The sequence below is a fragment of the Colias croceus genome, chromosome 2 (assembly GCF_905220415.1).
Source record: "Colias croceus chromosome 2, ilColCroc2.1".
NCBI classification, from domain to species: domain Eukaryota; kingdom Metazoa; phylum Arthropoda; class Insecta; order Lepidoptera; family Pieridae; genus Colias; species Colias croceus.
In genome coordinates, this window is record NC_059538.1 from 870,750 (window position 1) to 890,267 (window position 19,518).

At 32.5% G+C, this 19,518-nt stretch overlaps 2 protein-coding genes across 2 annotated transcripts in view; both read left to right on the plus strand.

Moving 5' to 3' along the window:
- The window catches only part of LOC123698792, a 48,953-nt gene extending 38,597 nt beyond the window's left edge, over positions 1-10,356 (plus strand). Inside the window, exons 2-4 of the mRNA XM_045645567.1 lie at positions 1,840-1,990; positions 8,806-8,950; positions 10,216-10,356. Of these exons, the coding sequence (XP_045501523.1) occupies positions 1,926-1,990; positions 8,806-8,950; positions 10,216-10,356 (351 nt within the window). The 5' untranslated portion in view covers positions 1,840-1,925. The remainder of the gene's footprint in view (positions 1-1,839; positions 1,991-8,805; positions 8,951-10,215) is intronic.
- A 622-nt stretch (positions 10,357-10,978) lies between these two features.
- LOC123698900 lies at positions 10,979-15,307 on the plus strand. Its single transcript, XM_045645722.1, has 5 exons — positions 10,979-10,985; positions 11,131-11,309; positions 11,517-11,572; positions 11,697-11,706; positions 15,200-15,307. Exons 1-5 carry the CDS (start codon positions 10,979-10,981, stop codon positions 15,305-15,307), a joined length of 360 nt encoding a protein of 119 aa, XP_045501678.1.
- The last annotated feature ends 4,211 nt before the right edge of the window (positions 15,308-19,518 follow it).

The following is a 19,518-nucleotide window of genomic DNA, read 5'->3' on the forward strand; positions in this document are numbered from 1 at the left end:
CGGTTTTAATTCACATATATGAGAAAATCTTTAGCAGTAGATTGGTTTTGTAAAACAGATGTGCCATTTTATCAATAAAGTTTATTCAGAATTGGTGTCATTGAAGGGTTTTCATTTTATGCGGATATATTTAACACGCACAAAACACAAAATGCGTGTAATATTTTTGATTTAAAATAATCGTTCATTTACTTTCCTTGAAAACAGTATAAAAAACGGCTAGAGCTGGGTTTTGCTCAGCTTTTACAGATAATATAGGTAAAAATACAGTTATAAAGACTCAACCAAAATAGTAGAGCCTCGAAGTGCATCATAAATATAAATATTAAAACATGATTAAAACATTCTTAAAACTGATATTGGTATAATCTTATCTTGACATTAACTGTTTAGTTCCAATCGAAGCAGCATTTACAAATCTGTTGCATCGATTTCTACCACAATGCATTAGCTTTCTACTAGGCTCAGAAGAAAATTGAATTTAAATTTGGACACTACAATTTATGTCCTGAATAAAAAATTATCAAAGTCAGACAAGTACTTTATATTTATTATATTTTCACCTCCATAACATAATCATAGGATTTTATTTACCCTTGTACGGTTGTTATAAATAAAATTTACATTTAACTTTTAAGGATACGGGACGCTTTACGTGGTCATTTAAATGTTATTCCGGCTGTATAAGATTTTGTTGGATGCCCAAACGATTATGTCGCGTCGTTGGACTTTTAATATTTATAACTGAAACCTTAGAAAATATTTAATATTTAGTGGTATATAATATGGGAATGTATGTTTGTTAGTTTGTAAGTGAAAGAGCGGAATTAGGGTAAAGTTAGATACGATAAGCGGTTTTTTCATTACGTGATGAAATACGGAAAAGTAAAGGTTTGTGCTTAAAAATAATGCATTGGGTGTGTAAAAAAAATAATGAGAAAAATAAGCAGAATGAAAATGGAGCGTGATGATAAATAATCTTTAGACTTCCCCGATAAATTGACTATACAAACAAAGACTTTACAATTCGTACACGTAGTTCCTGAGATTCGCGCGTCCTACCAAATAAACAATAAACTATTCAGCTTTATAAAATTAATGTCGATATGGACATTATAAAAATGTCCATATTTATTACTCTAACCATATATTATATAGTCAACAATAAGAAGGTGTGAAACATAAGTCTTTCGGAAACATAGTGTGAGAGGCTTTGCCGCCGTGTTCAATCCCTTGTTCAAATAGATGAAGGTTGTTCTACAATTTGACATCGATGTATATAACTAGTTGGTAATCGTGACTTCTTCCGTGTAAGTTTATTTTTGGTAACAATTAGGTATAATTCTAAGAAAAATGTATATAGAAATATAAGGCTTTTTACGCAAATAGAAGGAGTTTTCTGGTAAAGGATGTAGGTTTAACACTTTTAAACGGCCAGACTTCAGATGATTTCAACAATGTTGAATAAAATATATTTTAAAATAAAATAAAACTGTCTCTTAAAGTATATAATGGAAAAATAGCATAAAAGCTTTTTAAGTTATTAGTCAAAACATTTAAGAATGCGTATTTGATGATCTATTATTTATATATATATCTTCGATGTTACATCAATATAGCGCGTCACTAAATCGAAATGGGTCAACGGTGTATTTATTTATCAGAAAAATTTTCTACATAGGTAACTCCTAATAGCTTCTATTATTTGAATCTTATAAATAATCTTTAACTACTTATATCTTTCTTTCGCGATGCAATGATCTTATATAACTTTACCGCGTATTTCAGATAATCATGTGGTTTATAAAACTACCCACATAAAACCGACCGTTTGTTTAGTTGTCGTAGGTACTCGCTAGATGGCGACGCTCGCGCGCTTTGAGCGTGGCTAGCAGCTAAGCTGTCAGTCGTGCGACGACCGCCCGATGGGAAAGACGTCCGGAGGGCGCCCCGACGCAGGAGTCCGCGCTCAGAGATTCAGTAGTCGCAGGTGACTTTAATATTAAATCGACTGGCAGAGAATGCATGCGCGATTGCAGCTTCCTGGGATGTGCATCTAATACGGCTGAATAGCTTAAACACGTAGCGTAACACTTACCTAATATGTATTACAATTAAACTATTACACGATTAAATTTTTATTTACTACCTTATTAATAAGTTATACTTACTTCTTAAGTAGCAGATTAGAATATGTAATTTTTAAAGTAAATATGCAAGCAGATTGCACAGGACTTTGGTCTCCTACAAGAATTTTATACGGGCTTTTGGTGACGTGAAGTGAGAATAGATTTATAAGAAAACATAAAAGGGCCGAATAATTACATTGGATATTTTTAATAAGGCAATGATTATAACAATATATGCATTAATTAATACAATTACGTAATGACTCTATAATCAGTCATAATATTACAAAATTTCATTAACATCTTCATATTAAAAGCCACCAACCAATTCACAAATTTATCACATCACTTAAAAACTTTTGCCCATGAATAATAATGTCATATACAATTCTCACACAAATAATCATCGACTTAATCAGAGTTCTTTTCAATTTTGATTTTGGAAAGAAAAAATATGGTTTTAATAGTGAAGTTCCGTGTTTATGTAGATGCAATTTTTACGTGTTTCACTGATCGATTAATAACAGGCAATAGTGAGTGGTAATTTTTCTGTCTATGTCTTATCGTCACCCTTCAATACTAGTACAATATTAAAAATTGCTCAGTACTTACTAGCCAAGCCAATTTGACAATGCATTTTATACTGAAAAAAATCTAGTCATGTCATCTCTATTCTTCCCTTTCCGAAAGAAAACAAAAACGATGTTTTATGCCTAGATGAAGTCACATTCTCTTTAAAATTATTCGCTTTTGCATGTTCGACTTTTCATATTAGCACATATAATAACCTTGCATTCGTGAACTAGACTTATAAATTAGCACACGTACCCTTAACATTAATTACTAAGTTAAACGTTGATATTCCTAAACTAAATGCGAACTTTAAATATGTGTACTTATTTATTTAAATAGTTTTTATCACAAACAAACGACTCTAAGCTTTATTTTTTTTTACTTAACATGTTTTCTTGTTCCCATTTATAAACTGTAATTATAGCGGTCCGCCCCGGCTTCGCCCGTGGTACACATTTCGCAATAAAAGGTATGCCTATGTTATTTCTCAGGGTCTAAAGATTGTCTGTGACAAATTTCATCAAAATCGGTCCAGTAGTTTATGCGTGAAAACCATACACACATACAAACCTTTCCTCTTTATAATATTAGTATAGACTATAGATAAACAGACACCCAATCAAAAATTGCAAATGACATTATTAAGATTGTAGCTCCTATTTAAAAAAAAAATACGTCTATCAAAAAGATCATACCAAAAACAATAAGTTACGAATTGAATCAGAAACCGATGTAATTTTAGTAGTTTATGGCTATATTTATTACGTAAATAGTATAACATTGAATACGTAACGATTATTCTTTTCTTCTATATCTGCAATTATCTGCAGCGATCCACAATTACAAATTTTATTCTTTTAAATGATGCATCATTTATTTAGAACCTAACAGTCTTTTGCACATATTATTAGAAGAACTATAGCATATTATTAGAAGAAGAGGATTTGTTTCTCCTACAATACTACAGAAGAACTTTGAGGTATAAAGAAAACCATACACACGAGGCATTTTATAATCATACACACGTACATCGTCTATAGAATGATAATAGAATGTGGCCAGACAATACGATTGTATCGAGGTATTGTGTTCACATAAATGGGATTAATTGCAGGATATATGCAGATTCAGTTACAGGTACAAGTCGATCGATATGTCCAATGGTTAACAGAGACATGTAAATCTTGGAGCATCTGCATGTCGTGATAGGAATTGATGTGTTAATCCGTTAATGTTATAGGTGGAATTAATATAAAACAAATTATACTAGTAGTAGTTAGAAGTAACGTAGAAAGTGTTAAAATGGTATTTCAAAACTTAGAAGAACATACTATAATTCTGGATTTGCCCTGAAAATGTTTGATTCAAATGGTGACAAGTTCACAGGAAAACATAACAAACTCTTGCAAATTTTATCAAAAGTAACCCAATTTTAAATGATTCTCTTCTTACCATCCCATCATCTATATCTTGAACATCCAGACAAAAATACATCTCCAACATCTGTTGTCAATCAATGTCATTTTGGACTTGTTACACATTGTGTAGGTACCTATATCTTGTCTCACGCAAACATGACATAATTTTGCATACCTCAATATTGTATCCACATTATAATCCCTCGTGAGGATAAATCTAGTAGTTTGTATTTTTAGCACATTATTCATTATCGGATTATTTCTAGTTCAAGGCTCAGTGTTAATCAAAGAGTGTTTATGTTAGACTAAATTGGTTAGAGATAATAATAGCAACGGATGCTACAATGCAGCTAGATCGATAGACTTGAATCTAGACGTGTTCTAGACTTGGTTCAAATGCATATCTGTCATCAAGATTCGTCATTGCATTGTTAATTTTGTTTGGAGGTATATTTTTGGATTGGTAAACGATTAATCTTATTTGAACATGTTAATATCCTTATTACATAATATTAATAAAATATTGTTAATTCGTATCGTGTGTTTTTAGATTAAATTTCTTATGTAGCATTATTAAAAAAATCAGTAGCGACTAAATTAAATTTCATATACGTTAAAAACTGATCGTGTCAGAAATCATCAGAAAATATTTTATGTGTTGAATACTTTATAGTCATGTTATGTATTAAAAAAATCTTATAGAGGAAACATTAATCGCTTGACGATAAATAAAATTTATATTTATAAATTACATAGGTAATTTAATGGGTTCATAAAATTTTGTCAAACAAAAAAATTGCCCAGTCTATTCTAGAAATCCTATTTCTCCTCTCCTAGTAAACCTATTGAGTAACAAATGTTTAACTCATATCAATGTAAAACTCACAATGACTTCACTTGACGTTCAAAGAAGTTGATAATTAGCCATTAAACTGTTGAATAAACACTTTTCGATCATTCAAATCGGCAGGCGTTTGACCGAGTTCCAAATTTACATCTGATTCAGTGTTCAGCACAAACAGACAAAGAGATTTCTTCTAAACAAACTGCCGCAGTTGTCTCGCCGTCAATCTTTTTCCCTTTCGACATGTGGGCAGCTTTTGACATATTTAACCATAGCTATTTTATTTGACGTCCGTTTTATCACGGTTTCTTGTTAATTTTTTAATGTAAACGATTATTGCTTAACGTTATACGTAGTTTATAAGTATTAATCTGGGTTAAAGACAAAAGTTTCGAAAGAAAGCGTACTGGAATACCACTAGGCTCAGCTCTATGACCTTGACCCCTTTTGTGGCCGCGGCTCTTAAAATTGTCGCGCTACTATTTATTTAATGGGGAGATCGGTGTAAATTAGCATTATATTTAAGGGCATCGGGCACCTCATTTATCAACGGTAACTGGACTATTTGGAGACCATCCAAATTCGATTTTTGGTCGTACATATAAATGAGAAAATCGATGTGCCGGATTTTAGAATCGTCGCGTTTGTCATTTTTTAAACGAAGTTAACCATGCCAATGCGACATATATCAAGGAGCTAATGGAGCATTCGTTAAATTGTAAATTGATATGAAAATAAAAAATATATAATTTATATGCTGTAGCTACGTTTATAGCGGGAATTAATTTACGTATAACTGTCGTGTTAGATCTGACGAAATGTTCCGTTGGTTGATAAAATGGGTTGGTTTATCTGTGGATTTGTATATTGGTGTTCTGGATACTGTGTTTTTAGTTTTCATTGAGGCTTAGATCGCAGCCGGCGGTAAATCCACGCGCGCCGAACGTTAACAAATTATTTTCTTTTTCGCGCCATTCTCTTGTTTTGCGGTTGTTTATTTTCTATTGGTGAGTACATTTGGTTATTTATTTGTTTTTCTTTTTAAAATTACCTATTCTATGCTTAAAATATTTCGTATTGATTATTTTGATTTCTATCTGTATTGATGCTAATAAATTATATCTATCTGTGATGAAACAATTTAGCTTAAACTTCAATTTAATATTTTTTTTACTAAAAACTTAAATTGAGTGACAAAATAAAAGTATTTAGATATTGAATTTTTAACTGAACCATGATTGATAAGATTTTGATCGCAGTGTAGAATTTAACGTAAAGTCTTTCACCTTTCTAATTTATTGTATTCGTAGCGCTTCTAAAACTATCACATTATCTAAGAAAATATATTAACCTGTATAGTCGAGTAATTAAAAATTAACTTTTAACTTTTTTAAATTCATTTCACTAGTTTTATCCCCCGGTTTTACTCGCACATAATATTATGTCCTAATGTAGGATATAATTTGTGCCTCTGTTAAATTTCATCCTGATCAGATGGGCCGATAATGCCCTACATTGATGTTTGTTACTCTTTCACATGCAAAAGTTTATTGGAAAGAGTCAAATCTATTCAATCTCCGAAACCCTCGCGTTTATGAAAATAATGTAAAATAGACATAAAAATGACTTATATGGTGTTTATATTAAATTAAAAAAATAAGGGCAACTTTTGCTTTACCTATAGAAGCAGATTTGACACGAGGCAGTTAGACCAATGTTAGTATTTACGTACGTAAAAAGCGAATTCTGTGCTCTTGTATGGTATAGCATGTAGGTACCTGATTCACTGATGATACGCACAAGTAGGTGGTCAGCCTTCTGTGTCCTGTCTGATCGAGACATTCTTTTCGTTAGTCTCCATCGGAAATCAAAGCCAGGATGGCTTATACGTGTAGAAGCAACTATAATATTCGACACTCACGCATTTACTACAGAAAGGAGGCGGTCATAAGCTATACATATAAAAAAATACAAGAAGAAAATTCAAATTACCTTTGCACAAACTAACTGCTTTCGTTACCTTTCGTAATTGTTGTATAATTTGATTATTATTATTTAAAAGTGCCTTGCTGAAATAATGGGTTCTGAAAGTCAATTGTTTCTTTTTAATTAGAGTGATTATAAGGTGCTTTGGTGATTATTTTTGAAGTGAAACTTCTTTAGGCGCGTTGAGAGTAAAATTTTCAGATCGCGTCATGGCAATACCGTCTCGTCATGGAGTAAGGCGACGATTTTGGTATCTTTTAATCTTGCCAAAGAAGTTAAATATTTTTCAAAACAGGCCAATTAGATATTCATTTTATACACTACAAAGTAACAAATCTTTTCTCCTAATAATACTATTCTGTAGGTATGTTAATGTTAGCTGTTTCCAAATCCTTTAAAATACGGTGTATGTTATGTAGGTATGTTGCAGTATAAAATCTTCGTACACCTTTCATCTCACGAAACTTTTGAAAGCTCAACAGGTAGATCACCTAATGAATAACAAGACCTGAGGGCTACTTGAGCCACGTATACCTATTTACATAAATATGTGGACCCGAGTTGAGCTTTTGTAACTGCGGTGAATTTTGTTTGTATATTTTGTAAACAGCATCATAGTAGGTTTCGAACTTTTCTTTGCCATTTTTTGGTACGTTTTACAGCTTTGGATGGTACGACTTGTTGGTTTTTAGCTTTAGTGGTGTCGTTTATTCATAGTAACTAATATGCAAATGATAAGTTATTACTTGTAAGTTATTACTATATTAATGGACTCTAAAATATTCACTTACTTTATAAATTAAAATATTATTTTAAAATGAATAACTTAAACAATTCCATTTTCATAGTTTTTATGTTTTTCAAGAGAGATTAATCTTCTCTCTTCTCGAATTAATTTCAATCAAATTCATATTTATTTTAGAAACACAAATGAGCAAATATCTAATGCTCTCTATTTTTGGGACCGACATCGACTTACGTCGCATCGCGTTAAAAATGCAGTAGTTCGTAGAGGGGTCTACGAAATACTGCATTTTTGTAACAAAAAATGCATTTCTGTAACAGAGGTCAGATGTAATGCTCATTTAAATTTTGGAATAATTTACAAATTAAAGACTGGTAGCAATAAATATTACCTATATAATAGATATGTCTATTTGTAAACGAGAGTCGGGTGTAGAGGTCTATTTAATTTCTAAATATTAATATAAACTAAATATTTACACGTTATAAGATACCTCATAAAGATTATTTTAAAAACAATATTTCGTAGGCTAATAAAATAACACGTATCTTTCTACACACAAAGTCAGGTATAGCATTCTTTTAATTACAAAACATATTACAAGAACAGTCTTTCGTATACCTTTGTAATAATATCTATCGATCTATAAAAGAGAGTTTGGTGAAGTAATCTTTTAAAATTACAAATAGTATATTAAAAACAACCTTAGTAATATTACAGGTTGCAGACTACCATTACAAATATCATATTAACACTATAGTATTTCGTAGACTTTATTACTGGTCTACGAAATACGTATCTACCGATCTGAAAAGATTCCTCGTAATAAACATAATATTATAATTACAGTATTAGACACTTCTAATAACACGTATCTGAACAGAGTCAGGTGTATTATTTCAAACTCAAACATTTATTTATTCTATTTCTTTTAGACGTACTTTCGAATCGTCATTACATATTTGAACATTTACCACCGATTTATTTGGAAAGCAGTATCTATGGAGAAGAACCGGCAAGAAACTCCATATTATTATTATTTTTTATATAAGTACACTACGTTAGTACAAGTAGTCTTTATACCCTAATAATATGCTTGTATTTGCACAGAGAGTCAGGTGTAGCGTGGGGGCGGCGCGGGCGTGGCGTGGCGGGCGCGCGCGGCGCGGGCGCGTGGCGGCGGCGTGAGCGCGCCGGGCATCCGCGCAGGCCCATGGAGATCCTTACCAGCATCTACGCGTTGCTCGCTGGAGGGGTGAGCTCAATATTATTGAAGTGAAACTTCTTTGTCGGGGTTGGAAAAAAATTTAGTGCAACATTTTTTCGTTACGCGTGACATTTTTCCGTTACGCGCCATCTTTTTCTTTCCCTACCACGCGTGATTCGACGTATTTCTGTAAAGTTGCATATAGTAAGTTATTTTTTGAAAAATAAGGTCATAAAGAAGTTTCACTTCTTACGTGTGTACACGCACACATTTTTTATTTTTAGAAACATTTGTATCTTGATCGTTATTAGTATTATTGCCATCATCAGACTTGTCATCTATATAATATCTTGAACGTTAATAGCATTGTACCATCATCATCATCACAATTATTATCATCTTCAAAGATTTGTATCATAGTTATCTGCTGAGGCAAATAATTATTTCGATTATTTGCCGCAGCAGATTTATATTACCTACTTAGAAACAATTATCTTTATACCATCCTTATAATTTTTATCATCATAAGAATTATCATCTTCAGAGACATGTTTTACTATAGAGGTAGGCGTCATTAAAATTGCTATCACACGTGTGTATATTATTACAAGCATTATCATGATCGTTTCTGCTATGGGTTATAGATTAACACCATTATTAAAACTACCACAATCATCAAGGACAAAGTCACCGTTAGCTTAATCATTGTTTGCATCATTACTTCAACTCTCATCATCATCATCAAAATATTTTTCATCTTAATCGTCCATTTTTTCATCGTTACTCTCACCAGCATCACAATCATTATCATCAGCAGCAGTAAGAATACTGGCCTCATTATCGAAATCACCACCACCATCATAAATATTACCTTTACCATTACATTTTGTTTCTCCAAAGGGAAGAATTCAGTGAATATACTATCATTCCATTTTGTTTATAGTGCAGGGAAAACTGAAATAAATAAGTTTCTGGTGCCCTGATGTGAATTTGTTGATAAATTATTTAAAATTGTGTTTTCTATTCTACCTATTCGCAACTAAATTCCTGAAACTGTGAAGACAGCTTCAACCGTTGAGCTAAAAGAGTTTTTTTTTTAACCTCTTACCTAGCATTTTCTAAGAGTTACTTCATTTATACAAAGCCATTAAAATGGACTGTATTAAAATTAAATATACGCGAGTAAATGCGAAGGTCCAAGACCAAGAGCCATCATTGTTCTATAAATAGCCATAAAAGAATTATAGCAAACGGAAGGGACAGTACCGCTGTAAAATTCTTATCACCATTATTAAAAAGAACATTATTTCCAGCAAGGGGTAAACCCGAAAATCGACTCGATAGCATTTCGTCTTCATTGCGGGGCTACAACGGCTGCTCTTTTGGCGGCAAGCGCGGCCCTTACCACGCGCCATCTCGTGGGCAACCCCATAGACTGCATACACACAAGGTAAGTGACAATAGTGCAGAGACATTAGTACGAGCGTGTTGTAATAGATGGCGCTATAATAAATTTTCGTACGGAGTTATTTTTTTGCTATTTTTTTTCACAACAACAATAATTATGTTTTTTTAGCTTTTCACAAAGAATGTAGGTTTCACAAAGAAGTTAGACAATAGATTAAAATGTCCTGAAATAACACGCATTTAAATGAGAGTTGAGAACTGACATAATATTATTATTGTTATAACGAAAAATTTAAAAGGTTCAGGATCATGTTTAAGTACGTAAGAAAATAAAGGAATTTTGTTTTGTGTGATAATTCGAGATATAATCTCGAGCCCTGTAGCCTCGCACAAGCCTTGTAAATTTTAGGATTTAGGTACCTACACTACAGCTATTTTTCGTATATTTTTTCATGACATCATTACTTAAAAATTGTAATGTGGAATGTTCCTGTCTAATCTCACCTGTTAAAATAAAAACTGTTCATTTCTATTTTGCTTATTGTTATCATAATTTGAATAATGAATAATTGCGTGCTATTTTTAGATCATTAAATTTCTTCGATACGGCTTTTGTTCCTCATATTCTACTTTCTTTCAAAATTTAGAAGATATTATATCTTAAGCACAATGCTAGGTCAGTAAATATATAATTTCGTGTGCAGTTCAAACTTAAACCTATCAATTACCAAGTTACGCGCTCCACCACGGATATAGGTACGAATAAGCGGATGGCAGTTCAAACCTCAAAACCTCAATCAAGTTAACCACAACTTGGTCAGTAACCACCTGCCTTTCCAGGGACATACCAGAAGACGTACTGAACACGTACTGCTGGATCCACTCCACGTTCACCGTGGCTGGTGAAGCGGGCGCGTACCCGGGGGTGCGGGGCGCGGGGACGGCCACCAGACGATACGGGAAGTACTATCAGTGGGTCGCGTTCACACTGTTTTTGCAGGTCAGTGGTATACCTCTATAAAGTGTGGAATATTATAGATATAGGGTAATTTAGTATGGGAAGAGACGAGAAATAACGTTGGTACTTGAGTATAGGTAAGTAAAAGGTGAGTGGTAAAGAAAATTAGTGTATAAGTGGTCAGTGGTAGAATATAGAGTATAGTAGGTCATTTAGTATGGGAAAATATATGAGAAACTGTTCTTGCAGATTAGTCGTAGAGACATAGTAAAAAGAGTTTTACTATGGCAGAGAGATATAGATAGGTAATTTAATAGATAAAGATGATAAATACAGAAGGTACGTAAGTAATTGAAGTTAACTGAAGGGCAAGTAAAAGGTGAGTGGTACAGTCATATTGTGTATAATTAAAAAAAAAAAAATTAACAGGTTCCTGAAGGTAAGTGTTTATGTAGAGTATATGGGGCTATTTATTTCGACCGATAGTTGTGTACCAATTGTACATAAGAATGAAGAAGCAATCTCTCTAACAAATAAAGCCATAAATATCAGAAGCATATCAGGAATTAATGCGATGACTCTACAATTGTTTATGAGCTTAGAAAGAGAGAATGAAAAAACATTACTTGAAGCTTTTTGCATTCCTTTCTGTTTATTATGCGTATTTTTCATATACGGTATTCGTAGCATACCCCGTGCTATATGTTGAAGATAAAAGTGCCCCTTTATTATATGTCGTGATAAAGAAATGTTTTGTGTAATTTTAATATGCAACGAAGAAAAATTTTCATAATACCACATTTTTACCATCGTCTAAAATTAATAGCCTAAAATGATTTTTGTTGGTTCAAAAAGACGTAACTACCCACTCATAAAAAAGTTTTTGTTTTTGTAAAATATACAATTATTATTATTTTATACAAATAATACACAAAATTTATGTCTTATCAATAATATCATAGTACTCTAATAATAATTGGTTCCCAGGGTATTATCAATCACACAAACACCGCTGCCAATTTGTGGCTAACCGACTTGACATAAATGTGATTTATTTTTATGAGAAAACGATATATTTTTATATGAGAGACAAAACACTAGGAACATCGAATTTTTAAAGGACATACAAGGGCACAGGGTATATATTTTAAAGACTAGCTTCCGCCCGCGACTCCGACCGCGCGGATGTCGGTCTTCGCGTGGATGGTTTATTTCTCAATTTTGAGTAACTCTGACAATGACATCTCTTATAAATAAAAATTTTAATCACATATTTGGGTTTGGTATCGATCGAGTAACACCCCCTGCTATTTATTTTTTACTTTCCAACGTACAGAATTGACCCTTCTACAGATTTATTATATGTTTATGATATGTTTTAATGATACAATTTTTTTTCTTCCTTGTCTCTGAATGTAGACATACTTTACATCAGTTGTAATTTTAAATTTGTTGCAGTATAATATAACATATTGTAACAGATATTTACAATACTGGTAAATGAGTTTATTTAACCTATATTTTGTACTTGTTGTTCAAGTAGAGATTTTCGCAGCTACGAAGAGCTTTTAATTTCTATTATTTTTTTAAGCCCAATAAAAGTTTATTTTAAATTTTTATTTACAATCAGAAATTGCTAAGGGGTTTATTAATATTTACGAGTTCTTAATTTTAATTATTTATTCTAGTTCTAAGTTCTATATGAGATCATCCAGCGTCCTTATCATTGAAACATAGGCAAGACAAGTATCGTATAAGATTTTTCTAAGCCATATGATTATTGTAGTTCTTACAGATTTATGAACCCCCAGTACATGTATAATAATTGTTTCATGATAAATTGTGGCAAATAAAGGCTCTCTATTTCTATTATTTTTCTACAAAGCCATACAATCAATCACACTCCAATAAATAACAATTACCTGGAGTGCCGTGATGACGGACTCTTTTGGCTTCCAATGTATCCGGTTACTCCAAGATTAGTTTATAAGCCGCCATGAAAGCGCAATTCTTAACCCATCTATATCAGCATTGATGAAAGGGAGCTAATACGATTGATTAATTGACGCTTTGGCTTCATCGGATGTGTTATAATTTATTTTTTAACCGACTTCAAAAAAATGAGGAGGATGTCAATTCGGACGGTATATTTTATTTTTTTCGTTATAGTGTTGTGTTTTGAAGAAATTGGATAGCTTCATACAGCACGTAGCACTAAAGATTTTCCTAATCTTTGTTAGTATAGCATTAGGATATTTTTTTGGGCGGATGATGGATGATAAACACGTACCTACAACACAATTTTTAGGATAAAAAAATATTAATAAAGATCAATAGGTACTTAAGATACCATAATAATAATGAACAAAAATTGATTGTTCAACACAGACACATTGCGAAAAAGTTGCGAAAACATTGCTGTGTACTAACGTTCCGCAGATATTTCGCTACGCAGTAGTTTCGCAGAGATTCGCTGCCGCACGCGAATGCGTTAGGTGTACTAACGCCCTCTAAAATAAAAAGAAATACAATTATTACTGTCTTTATAATAATAGTCGTAATAGTAACGAATATAGGTATAAGATACACAAATACTCAATGTCGCAAGTATATTATATGCATATTGCATATTATAATAACTATATCTTCATTCACTTTAAATAACAATAATAACATATTATGTAAATAAAATGCGCAGAAATGTTAAGAAGCGTAATTCTAAATGGAAACTATGTTAATGTTAGTGCGGTCGAAATTATTGTCGTGGCACATGTTTTGCAGATTTAATTTATGTACTTTAGCGTTTATTGATTATTCATTCATTTTACTTTTCGGATACCGGAGACTAGAGGATATACTAACGGACTGAAACCTAGGGCGGCACATTTTTGGGGGCGGGAAATTGGCACATTTTGAGGGTGTCAAATTGAGGATATTTGAATTTATAGAAATTAAGGCATTTAATAATTATGCGTTAATCTGCTAGGTACTGTTTCTTACTCTTATAAGTTATAATGAAAAAACCGACTTTTGAACTACCTATAAATATTGTAGTAGGTACCTACCTAGATAATATATTAATTTTTTACCTGTTCTAGGAAATGTTCTTGATATATCATTAACTAACAATAGCAGAACCTTTTTTCTGAATTTGTGTGAAAAGATAGTTCATTATAGTTTACTGAATAACTCTACTGACTCTACAATCCGCGAGCAGTCAAAGCGTGCAGCTAGTTCAATACAAGCTTAATTATAACAACAGTAATTGAAATGTAAGTACATGCTTGAAAAGGCCGACACCAAGTTAAAATTCGTATCTTTTAATATTGATTATAACTTGATAACTGAAGTTGTGTCGGACAAAAGATACTCCAGATACTTGCAAATGATCAAACAAGGGTTCGTTAGCCGAGATCGATGATACGGAACCCATTATATTTATATTTTATAAAAAAATAGTACTTAATTATCATTATTTTAAACAGTTAAGCAAAGTACCATTTGCTATCAGAATAACTGAAAGCATATTATATTTTGATTATCCAGTTCATAAACACCGGAATAAACATTTTTTAATAACTAAAATTATTGCTACATTGAAAAAAATATATTTTCATAAATACTTCGCACACTTTAAAAAAAAAGTAAAGTTTGACGTTTATGTCTATGGTCAGATTTTCCCGCCAATCTCTCATGTTTACAACCCGCTCCTGCGGCCGGCTCGCACCTGGGCACACGTCAATTTGACATATCGTCGTATCCCGGCCAGATGTTAAAGCTATTAGCCCTCATTATTCCCGGTGACTGTGTTGGTTATTTTCAGGTTTATTAGTCGATGGTTTAGTCACGAAATCTGTAGAGATAAGTTAATTTTTTCATGGTAAAAGGATGTGTAATTTTATTTTATTGAGTATAAAATTATCTGTATTCAGAAGGTATCACATAGCATTCCATCCATCCATTCAGCCCGGATAAGTCCACTGTTGGACGAAGGCCTCCCCCATACTGTGCCACAGTTGCCGATCTTTGGCTTTGCTTAACCATCTGCGCCCAGCTGTCTTAACTATATCATCCGACCATCTAGTGGGAGGTCGTCCAACAGTGCGCCGTCCGGTTCTTGGTCGCCATTCAAGGACCTGTATTCCCCAACGAGCATCGGTCCTGCGCAAGATCCGCAATACGGAAATTCGCAGACGAACGAAGGTAACTGACATTGCTCTCAGAATCTCCAAACTAAAATGGCAGTGGGCAGGCCACATAGCCCGCAGGACCGATGCACATAGCATTGTATAAATATAAATATTAAAAGCGTTGTAGTATCAACAAATATTTATTTATAATATTATGTATTATGTGTGTGGCTTTCAAAGTTTTCAGCGCTCGCTGAAATAGTTTTTATTACTGTTTTGATAGTTTAAACGAAATATTAGCTAAAGCATACTTACATATTATTATGACGGTTTTTTATTGTTATCTTTGATACTCTAGCACGATAATGCCTGAAAATCCATACTAATATTATAAATGAGAAAGTAACTCTGTCTGTCTATCTGTTACTCAATCACGCCTAAACTACTGAACCAGTTGGTATGAAATTTGGTATGGAGATATTTTGATACCCGAGAAAGGACATAGACTACCTTTTATTGCGAAATATGTACCACGGGCGAAGCCGGGGCGGACCTCTAGTTTATTATAATTTATAATAATATGCTTTCGTTGAAATCATCATAGTTCGTATTTTTTCGTGCTTTTGCACATTATGTATTTTAATTCTAATAAATAATTTTATGTCATAATTATTAAATGCATGCGACGAAAATTAATAAACCAAACACAACCTACCAAACTCATTTTTTAGAAATTCACTCAACCACAGATATAGCTAACGTAAAATGAACTGTCATGTTTGACATTTCCCTTTTTTCCCGCCATTTGTTGCGCGCCGCGTCGGGGCTGTCAACCAATCGTCCAATTTGTCATTCGTTTGGAAATCTGAGCGGGAGAAGCTATCTCATTTAACACTTTGAAACTAATATTTAAAAATACAGCTTTCATAGATTATGGTATAGGCTAATTTTATATAACATGACGGAGTATGTCAGGATAAGATAATAACATGAAAAGAACTCTGTTGGCGGTTCAGTGGTACAGAGGTCTTCGATGAAAGTAAATAGTTGGGGTGCGAGACTTGACAATTTGATTAATTTTTCTCATTTAATATGCAAATTGCAGCTGATTGTACTCACTGGTACTCACTATCTATCTGAAGTTTGGTATAGAGATAGTTTATATACCTAGGGATAGACTGGATTCAAAAAAAGAACGGGTACTGAGCGAGTGAAGTCGCAGGCTCTAGCTAATAGCCCTCGACGCAATAATTTTAACACGAAATCTTGTAGTACAGACTACAGAGTGTTGTACATTTAAAGAGAAGTCAATGGTCAATGGCTAAATCGAATATTAAGTTTAGATTATATCCATACTATCCATACTAATATTATAAATGCGAAAGTAACTCTGTCTGTCTGTCTGTTACTCAATCACGCCTTAACTACTGAACCAATTTGCATGAAATTTGGTATAGAGCATATTTTGATACCCGAGAAAGGACATAGGCTACTTTTTACCCCGGGTCATAGGATAGGTTTTATCCCGAAAATCCCACGGGAACGAGAACTATGCGGGTTTTTCTTTGACTGCGCGGGCGAAGCTGCGGGTGGATAGCTAGTAGGTAATACTTTAGTATTCTAATTATAAATCAATTAGAATCTATAACTCTTGTTTTGCATTCAAATCAAAGCCTATCAATAGTTATTGATTCCTTTAACGGAATAGTTTATTAAGTGCATACTTGAATATAAAGTGAATAAAATATGAATCACAGAGAATTCTCGATGCATCTAGTGCTTTCGATAAAGGGAATAATGCTAAAACAGAGCGTATACTTCTACAGATATTTATCTTCTAGCTGTGCCCCGCGGGTTTACCCGCATTGCTCCGCACTTATTGGTCCTAGCGTGACAATGAGCAATATGTAGACGCAACCTGTCAGTAATATTCATACAAAAAATTGAATTAAAACCATGTAGTTAGTACTTTTTGAGTTTAGCCCAGACATACATACAAAAATTCTAAAAACTATAATAGTTTTCGCCTCGATATCGATTGTAGATTACACCCCTTTATGTTCTTTAAAAAAACATTCAATGTTCGAAACAAAGGATTGATTATGAACTGACTTTCAATGAATTACTCAGATAAGGAACAATTATTGTATTAAATATTTAAACTGAATCAATCGATTAGGGTTCCGTAAAAACATAGGATTTTATGTCGATGATACGTCAGTCCGTTTGGATACAAACTGTACTTAATATTAGTTTTCCTTTAAAATTTTGAATACAGCCTTATATTACAGCCACATATTTCTTGCGTTAAATATAGTTTTAGTAGGTATATTTTCACAAAATTATTTGGAGAAATACCACTATAAAGAATGGCTAGACATGTTTTAATGCTACACCATTTTATGATTCTGAACAACTATAAATGCCTCTATATAAAGATAAACATTAAAACAATAGTATATACATAGTACAATCATATTCAAACAATGATATTACTTAAATTACAAAATAAATTTCATAAAAACTTCGGCAACTCATTAATGGCTATTTTTTGGTTTTGGTTTACTCACTGCGCACTTCGGTATTGAGGTGATATCGAAGAAATTAGAGATGAGAAAACTAGCATAAAAAGCTCATGTTAGAATGGATAAATAAATTAATGAGGGACATTTAAATATGTAAAAATTATCACGGATTGGTACGTAATGTAATCTATAAAAATATATAACTAAAAAATAAAACTAAAAAACACACTTTAATAAGATAAACTCATTATTGTGTTGTCACTGATCCATGATACGTATACAAAGTTTGAATTAAATTAAAATATGACATATAATTTTATCATAATATGTATTGTATTATATCACGTAGAAAAATGGAGTGCTATAATAAAAAATATAGAGCAGAACATAACATAAATTTACTCTGATTAGAAAAACTTTGAAGAACCGTTGCATATGTAATTGAACAAATTCAATTAAAACTTTCAAGTTGATATTTATGGTTGAACCTAGAAATAAAATAGGTTTGTTTTAGTCCATTTAAACCTTTTTTAACAATTATAATATTTAAATAACTATCATAATATTTAGAATACGAAAAACGTTAGGAATTCGTTCAGCAAAGTTGCTCTTTCAAAATATAGAACTAAATCAGTTTTTTTTTCAATCAATTTAAACCTTTTCTAATAATTACCGATAAACGTATTGCGAATAAGAAACATATTTAAAAAAATAATAAAAATCAATTATTAAACCAGAATACATTACACAAAAATGAGGACCACAGACTCCTATTATAGCTTTCGCTGTGTTTCAGGAGCCTGTGCCTTCCCGATACACTATATACAAAAGTTCAATAGCATAACAAAAAAAAATCTATTTAATACAATGTAATTCTATTAACCAATTTGCAAATATATAATAAATTATTTAAGCTTTAGGAATTTCTTTAGCAAAGTTGCTCTTATAAAATATCTTTCTAAAAAAAAACCTAATTGCAATTTGTGATATCGACTCGCGTTGTAGATATTTGGCGGAACAGTTTTGAAGTATTTTTTGTCCCAGACTACGGTATTGGCATCGCAGATAGCAAGGAAATATGTTAAACGAACAAAATGAATATTTCCATTTTGTACAGATGTTTTAGTTTACCATTTCAGACAAAGTCTGACTTATTTCTTCGTGAGTCCGACATTTCAAAACTGTAGTTTTTTTTAGGGTTCCGTAGCCAAAATGGCAAAAACGGAACCCTTATAGTTTCGTCATGTCCGTCTGTCCGTCTGTCCGTCTGTCCGTCTGTCACAGCCAATTTACTCGGAAACTATAAGTACTACAGTGATGAAATTTGATGGGAATATGTGTTGTATGAACCGCTACAAAAATATGACACTAAATAGTAAAAAAAAGAATTGGGGGTGGGGCCACCCATACATGTAACTGAGGGATGAAATTTTTTTTTTCGATGTACATACCCGTGTGGGGTATCAATGGAAAGGTCTTTTAAAATGATATAAAGTTTTCTAAAAAACATTTTTCTTAAAGTGAACGGTTTTTGAGATATCAGCTCTCAAAGTCGTAAAAAGTATGTCCCCCCCCCTCTATTTTTATAACTACGGG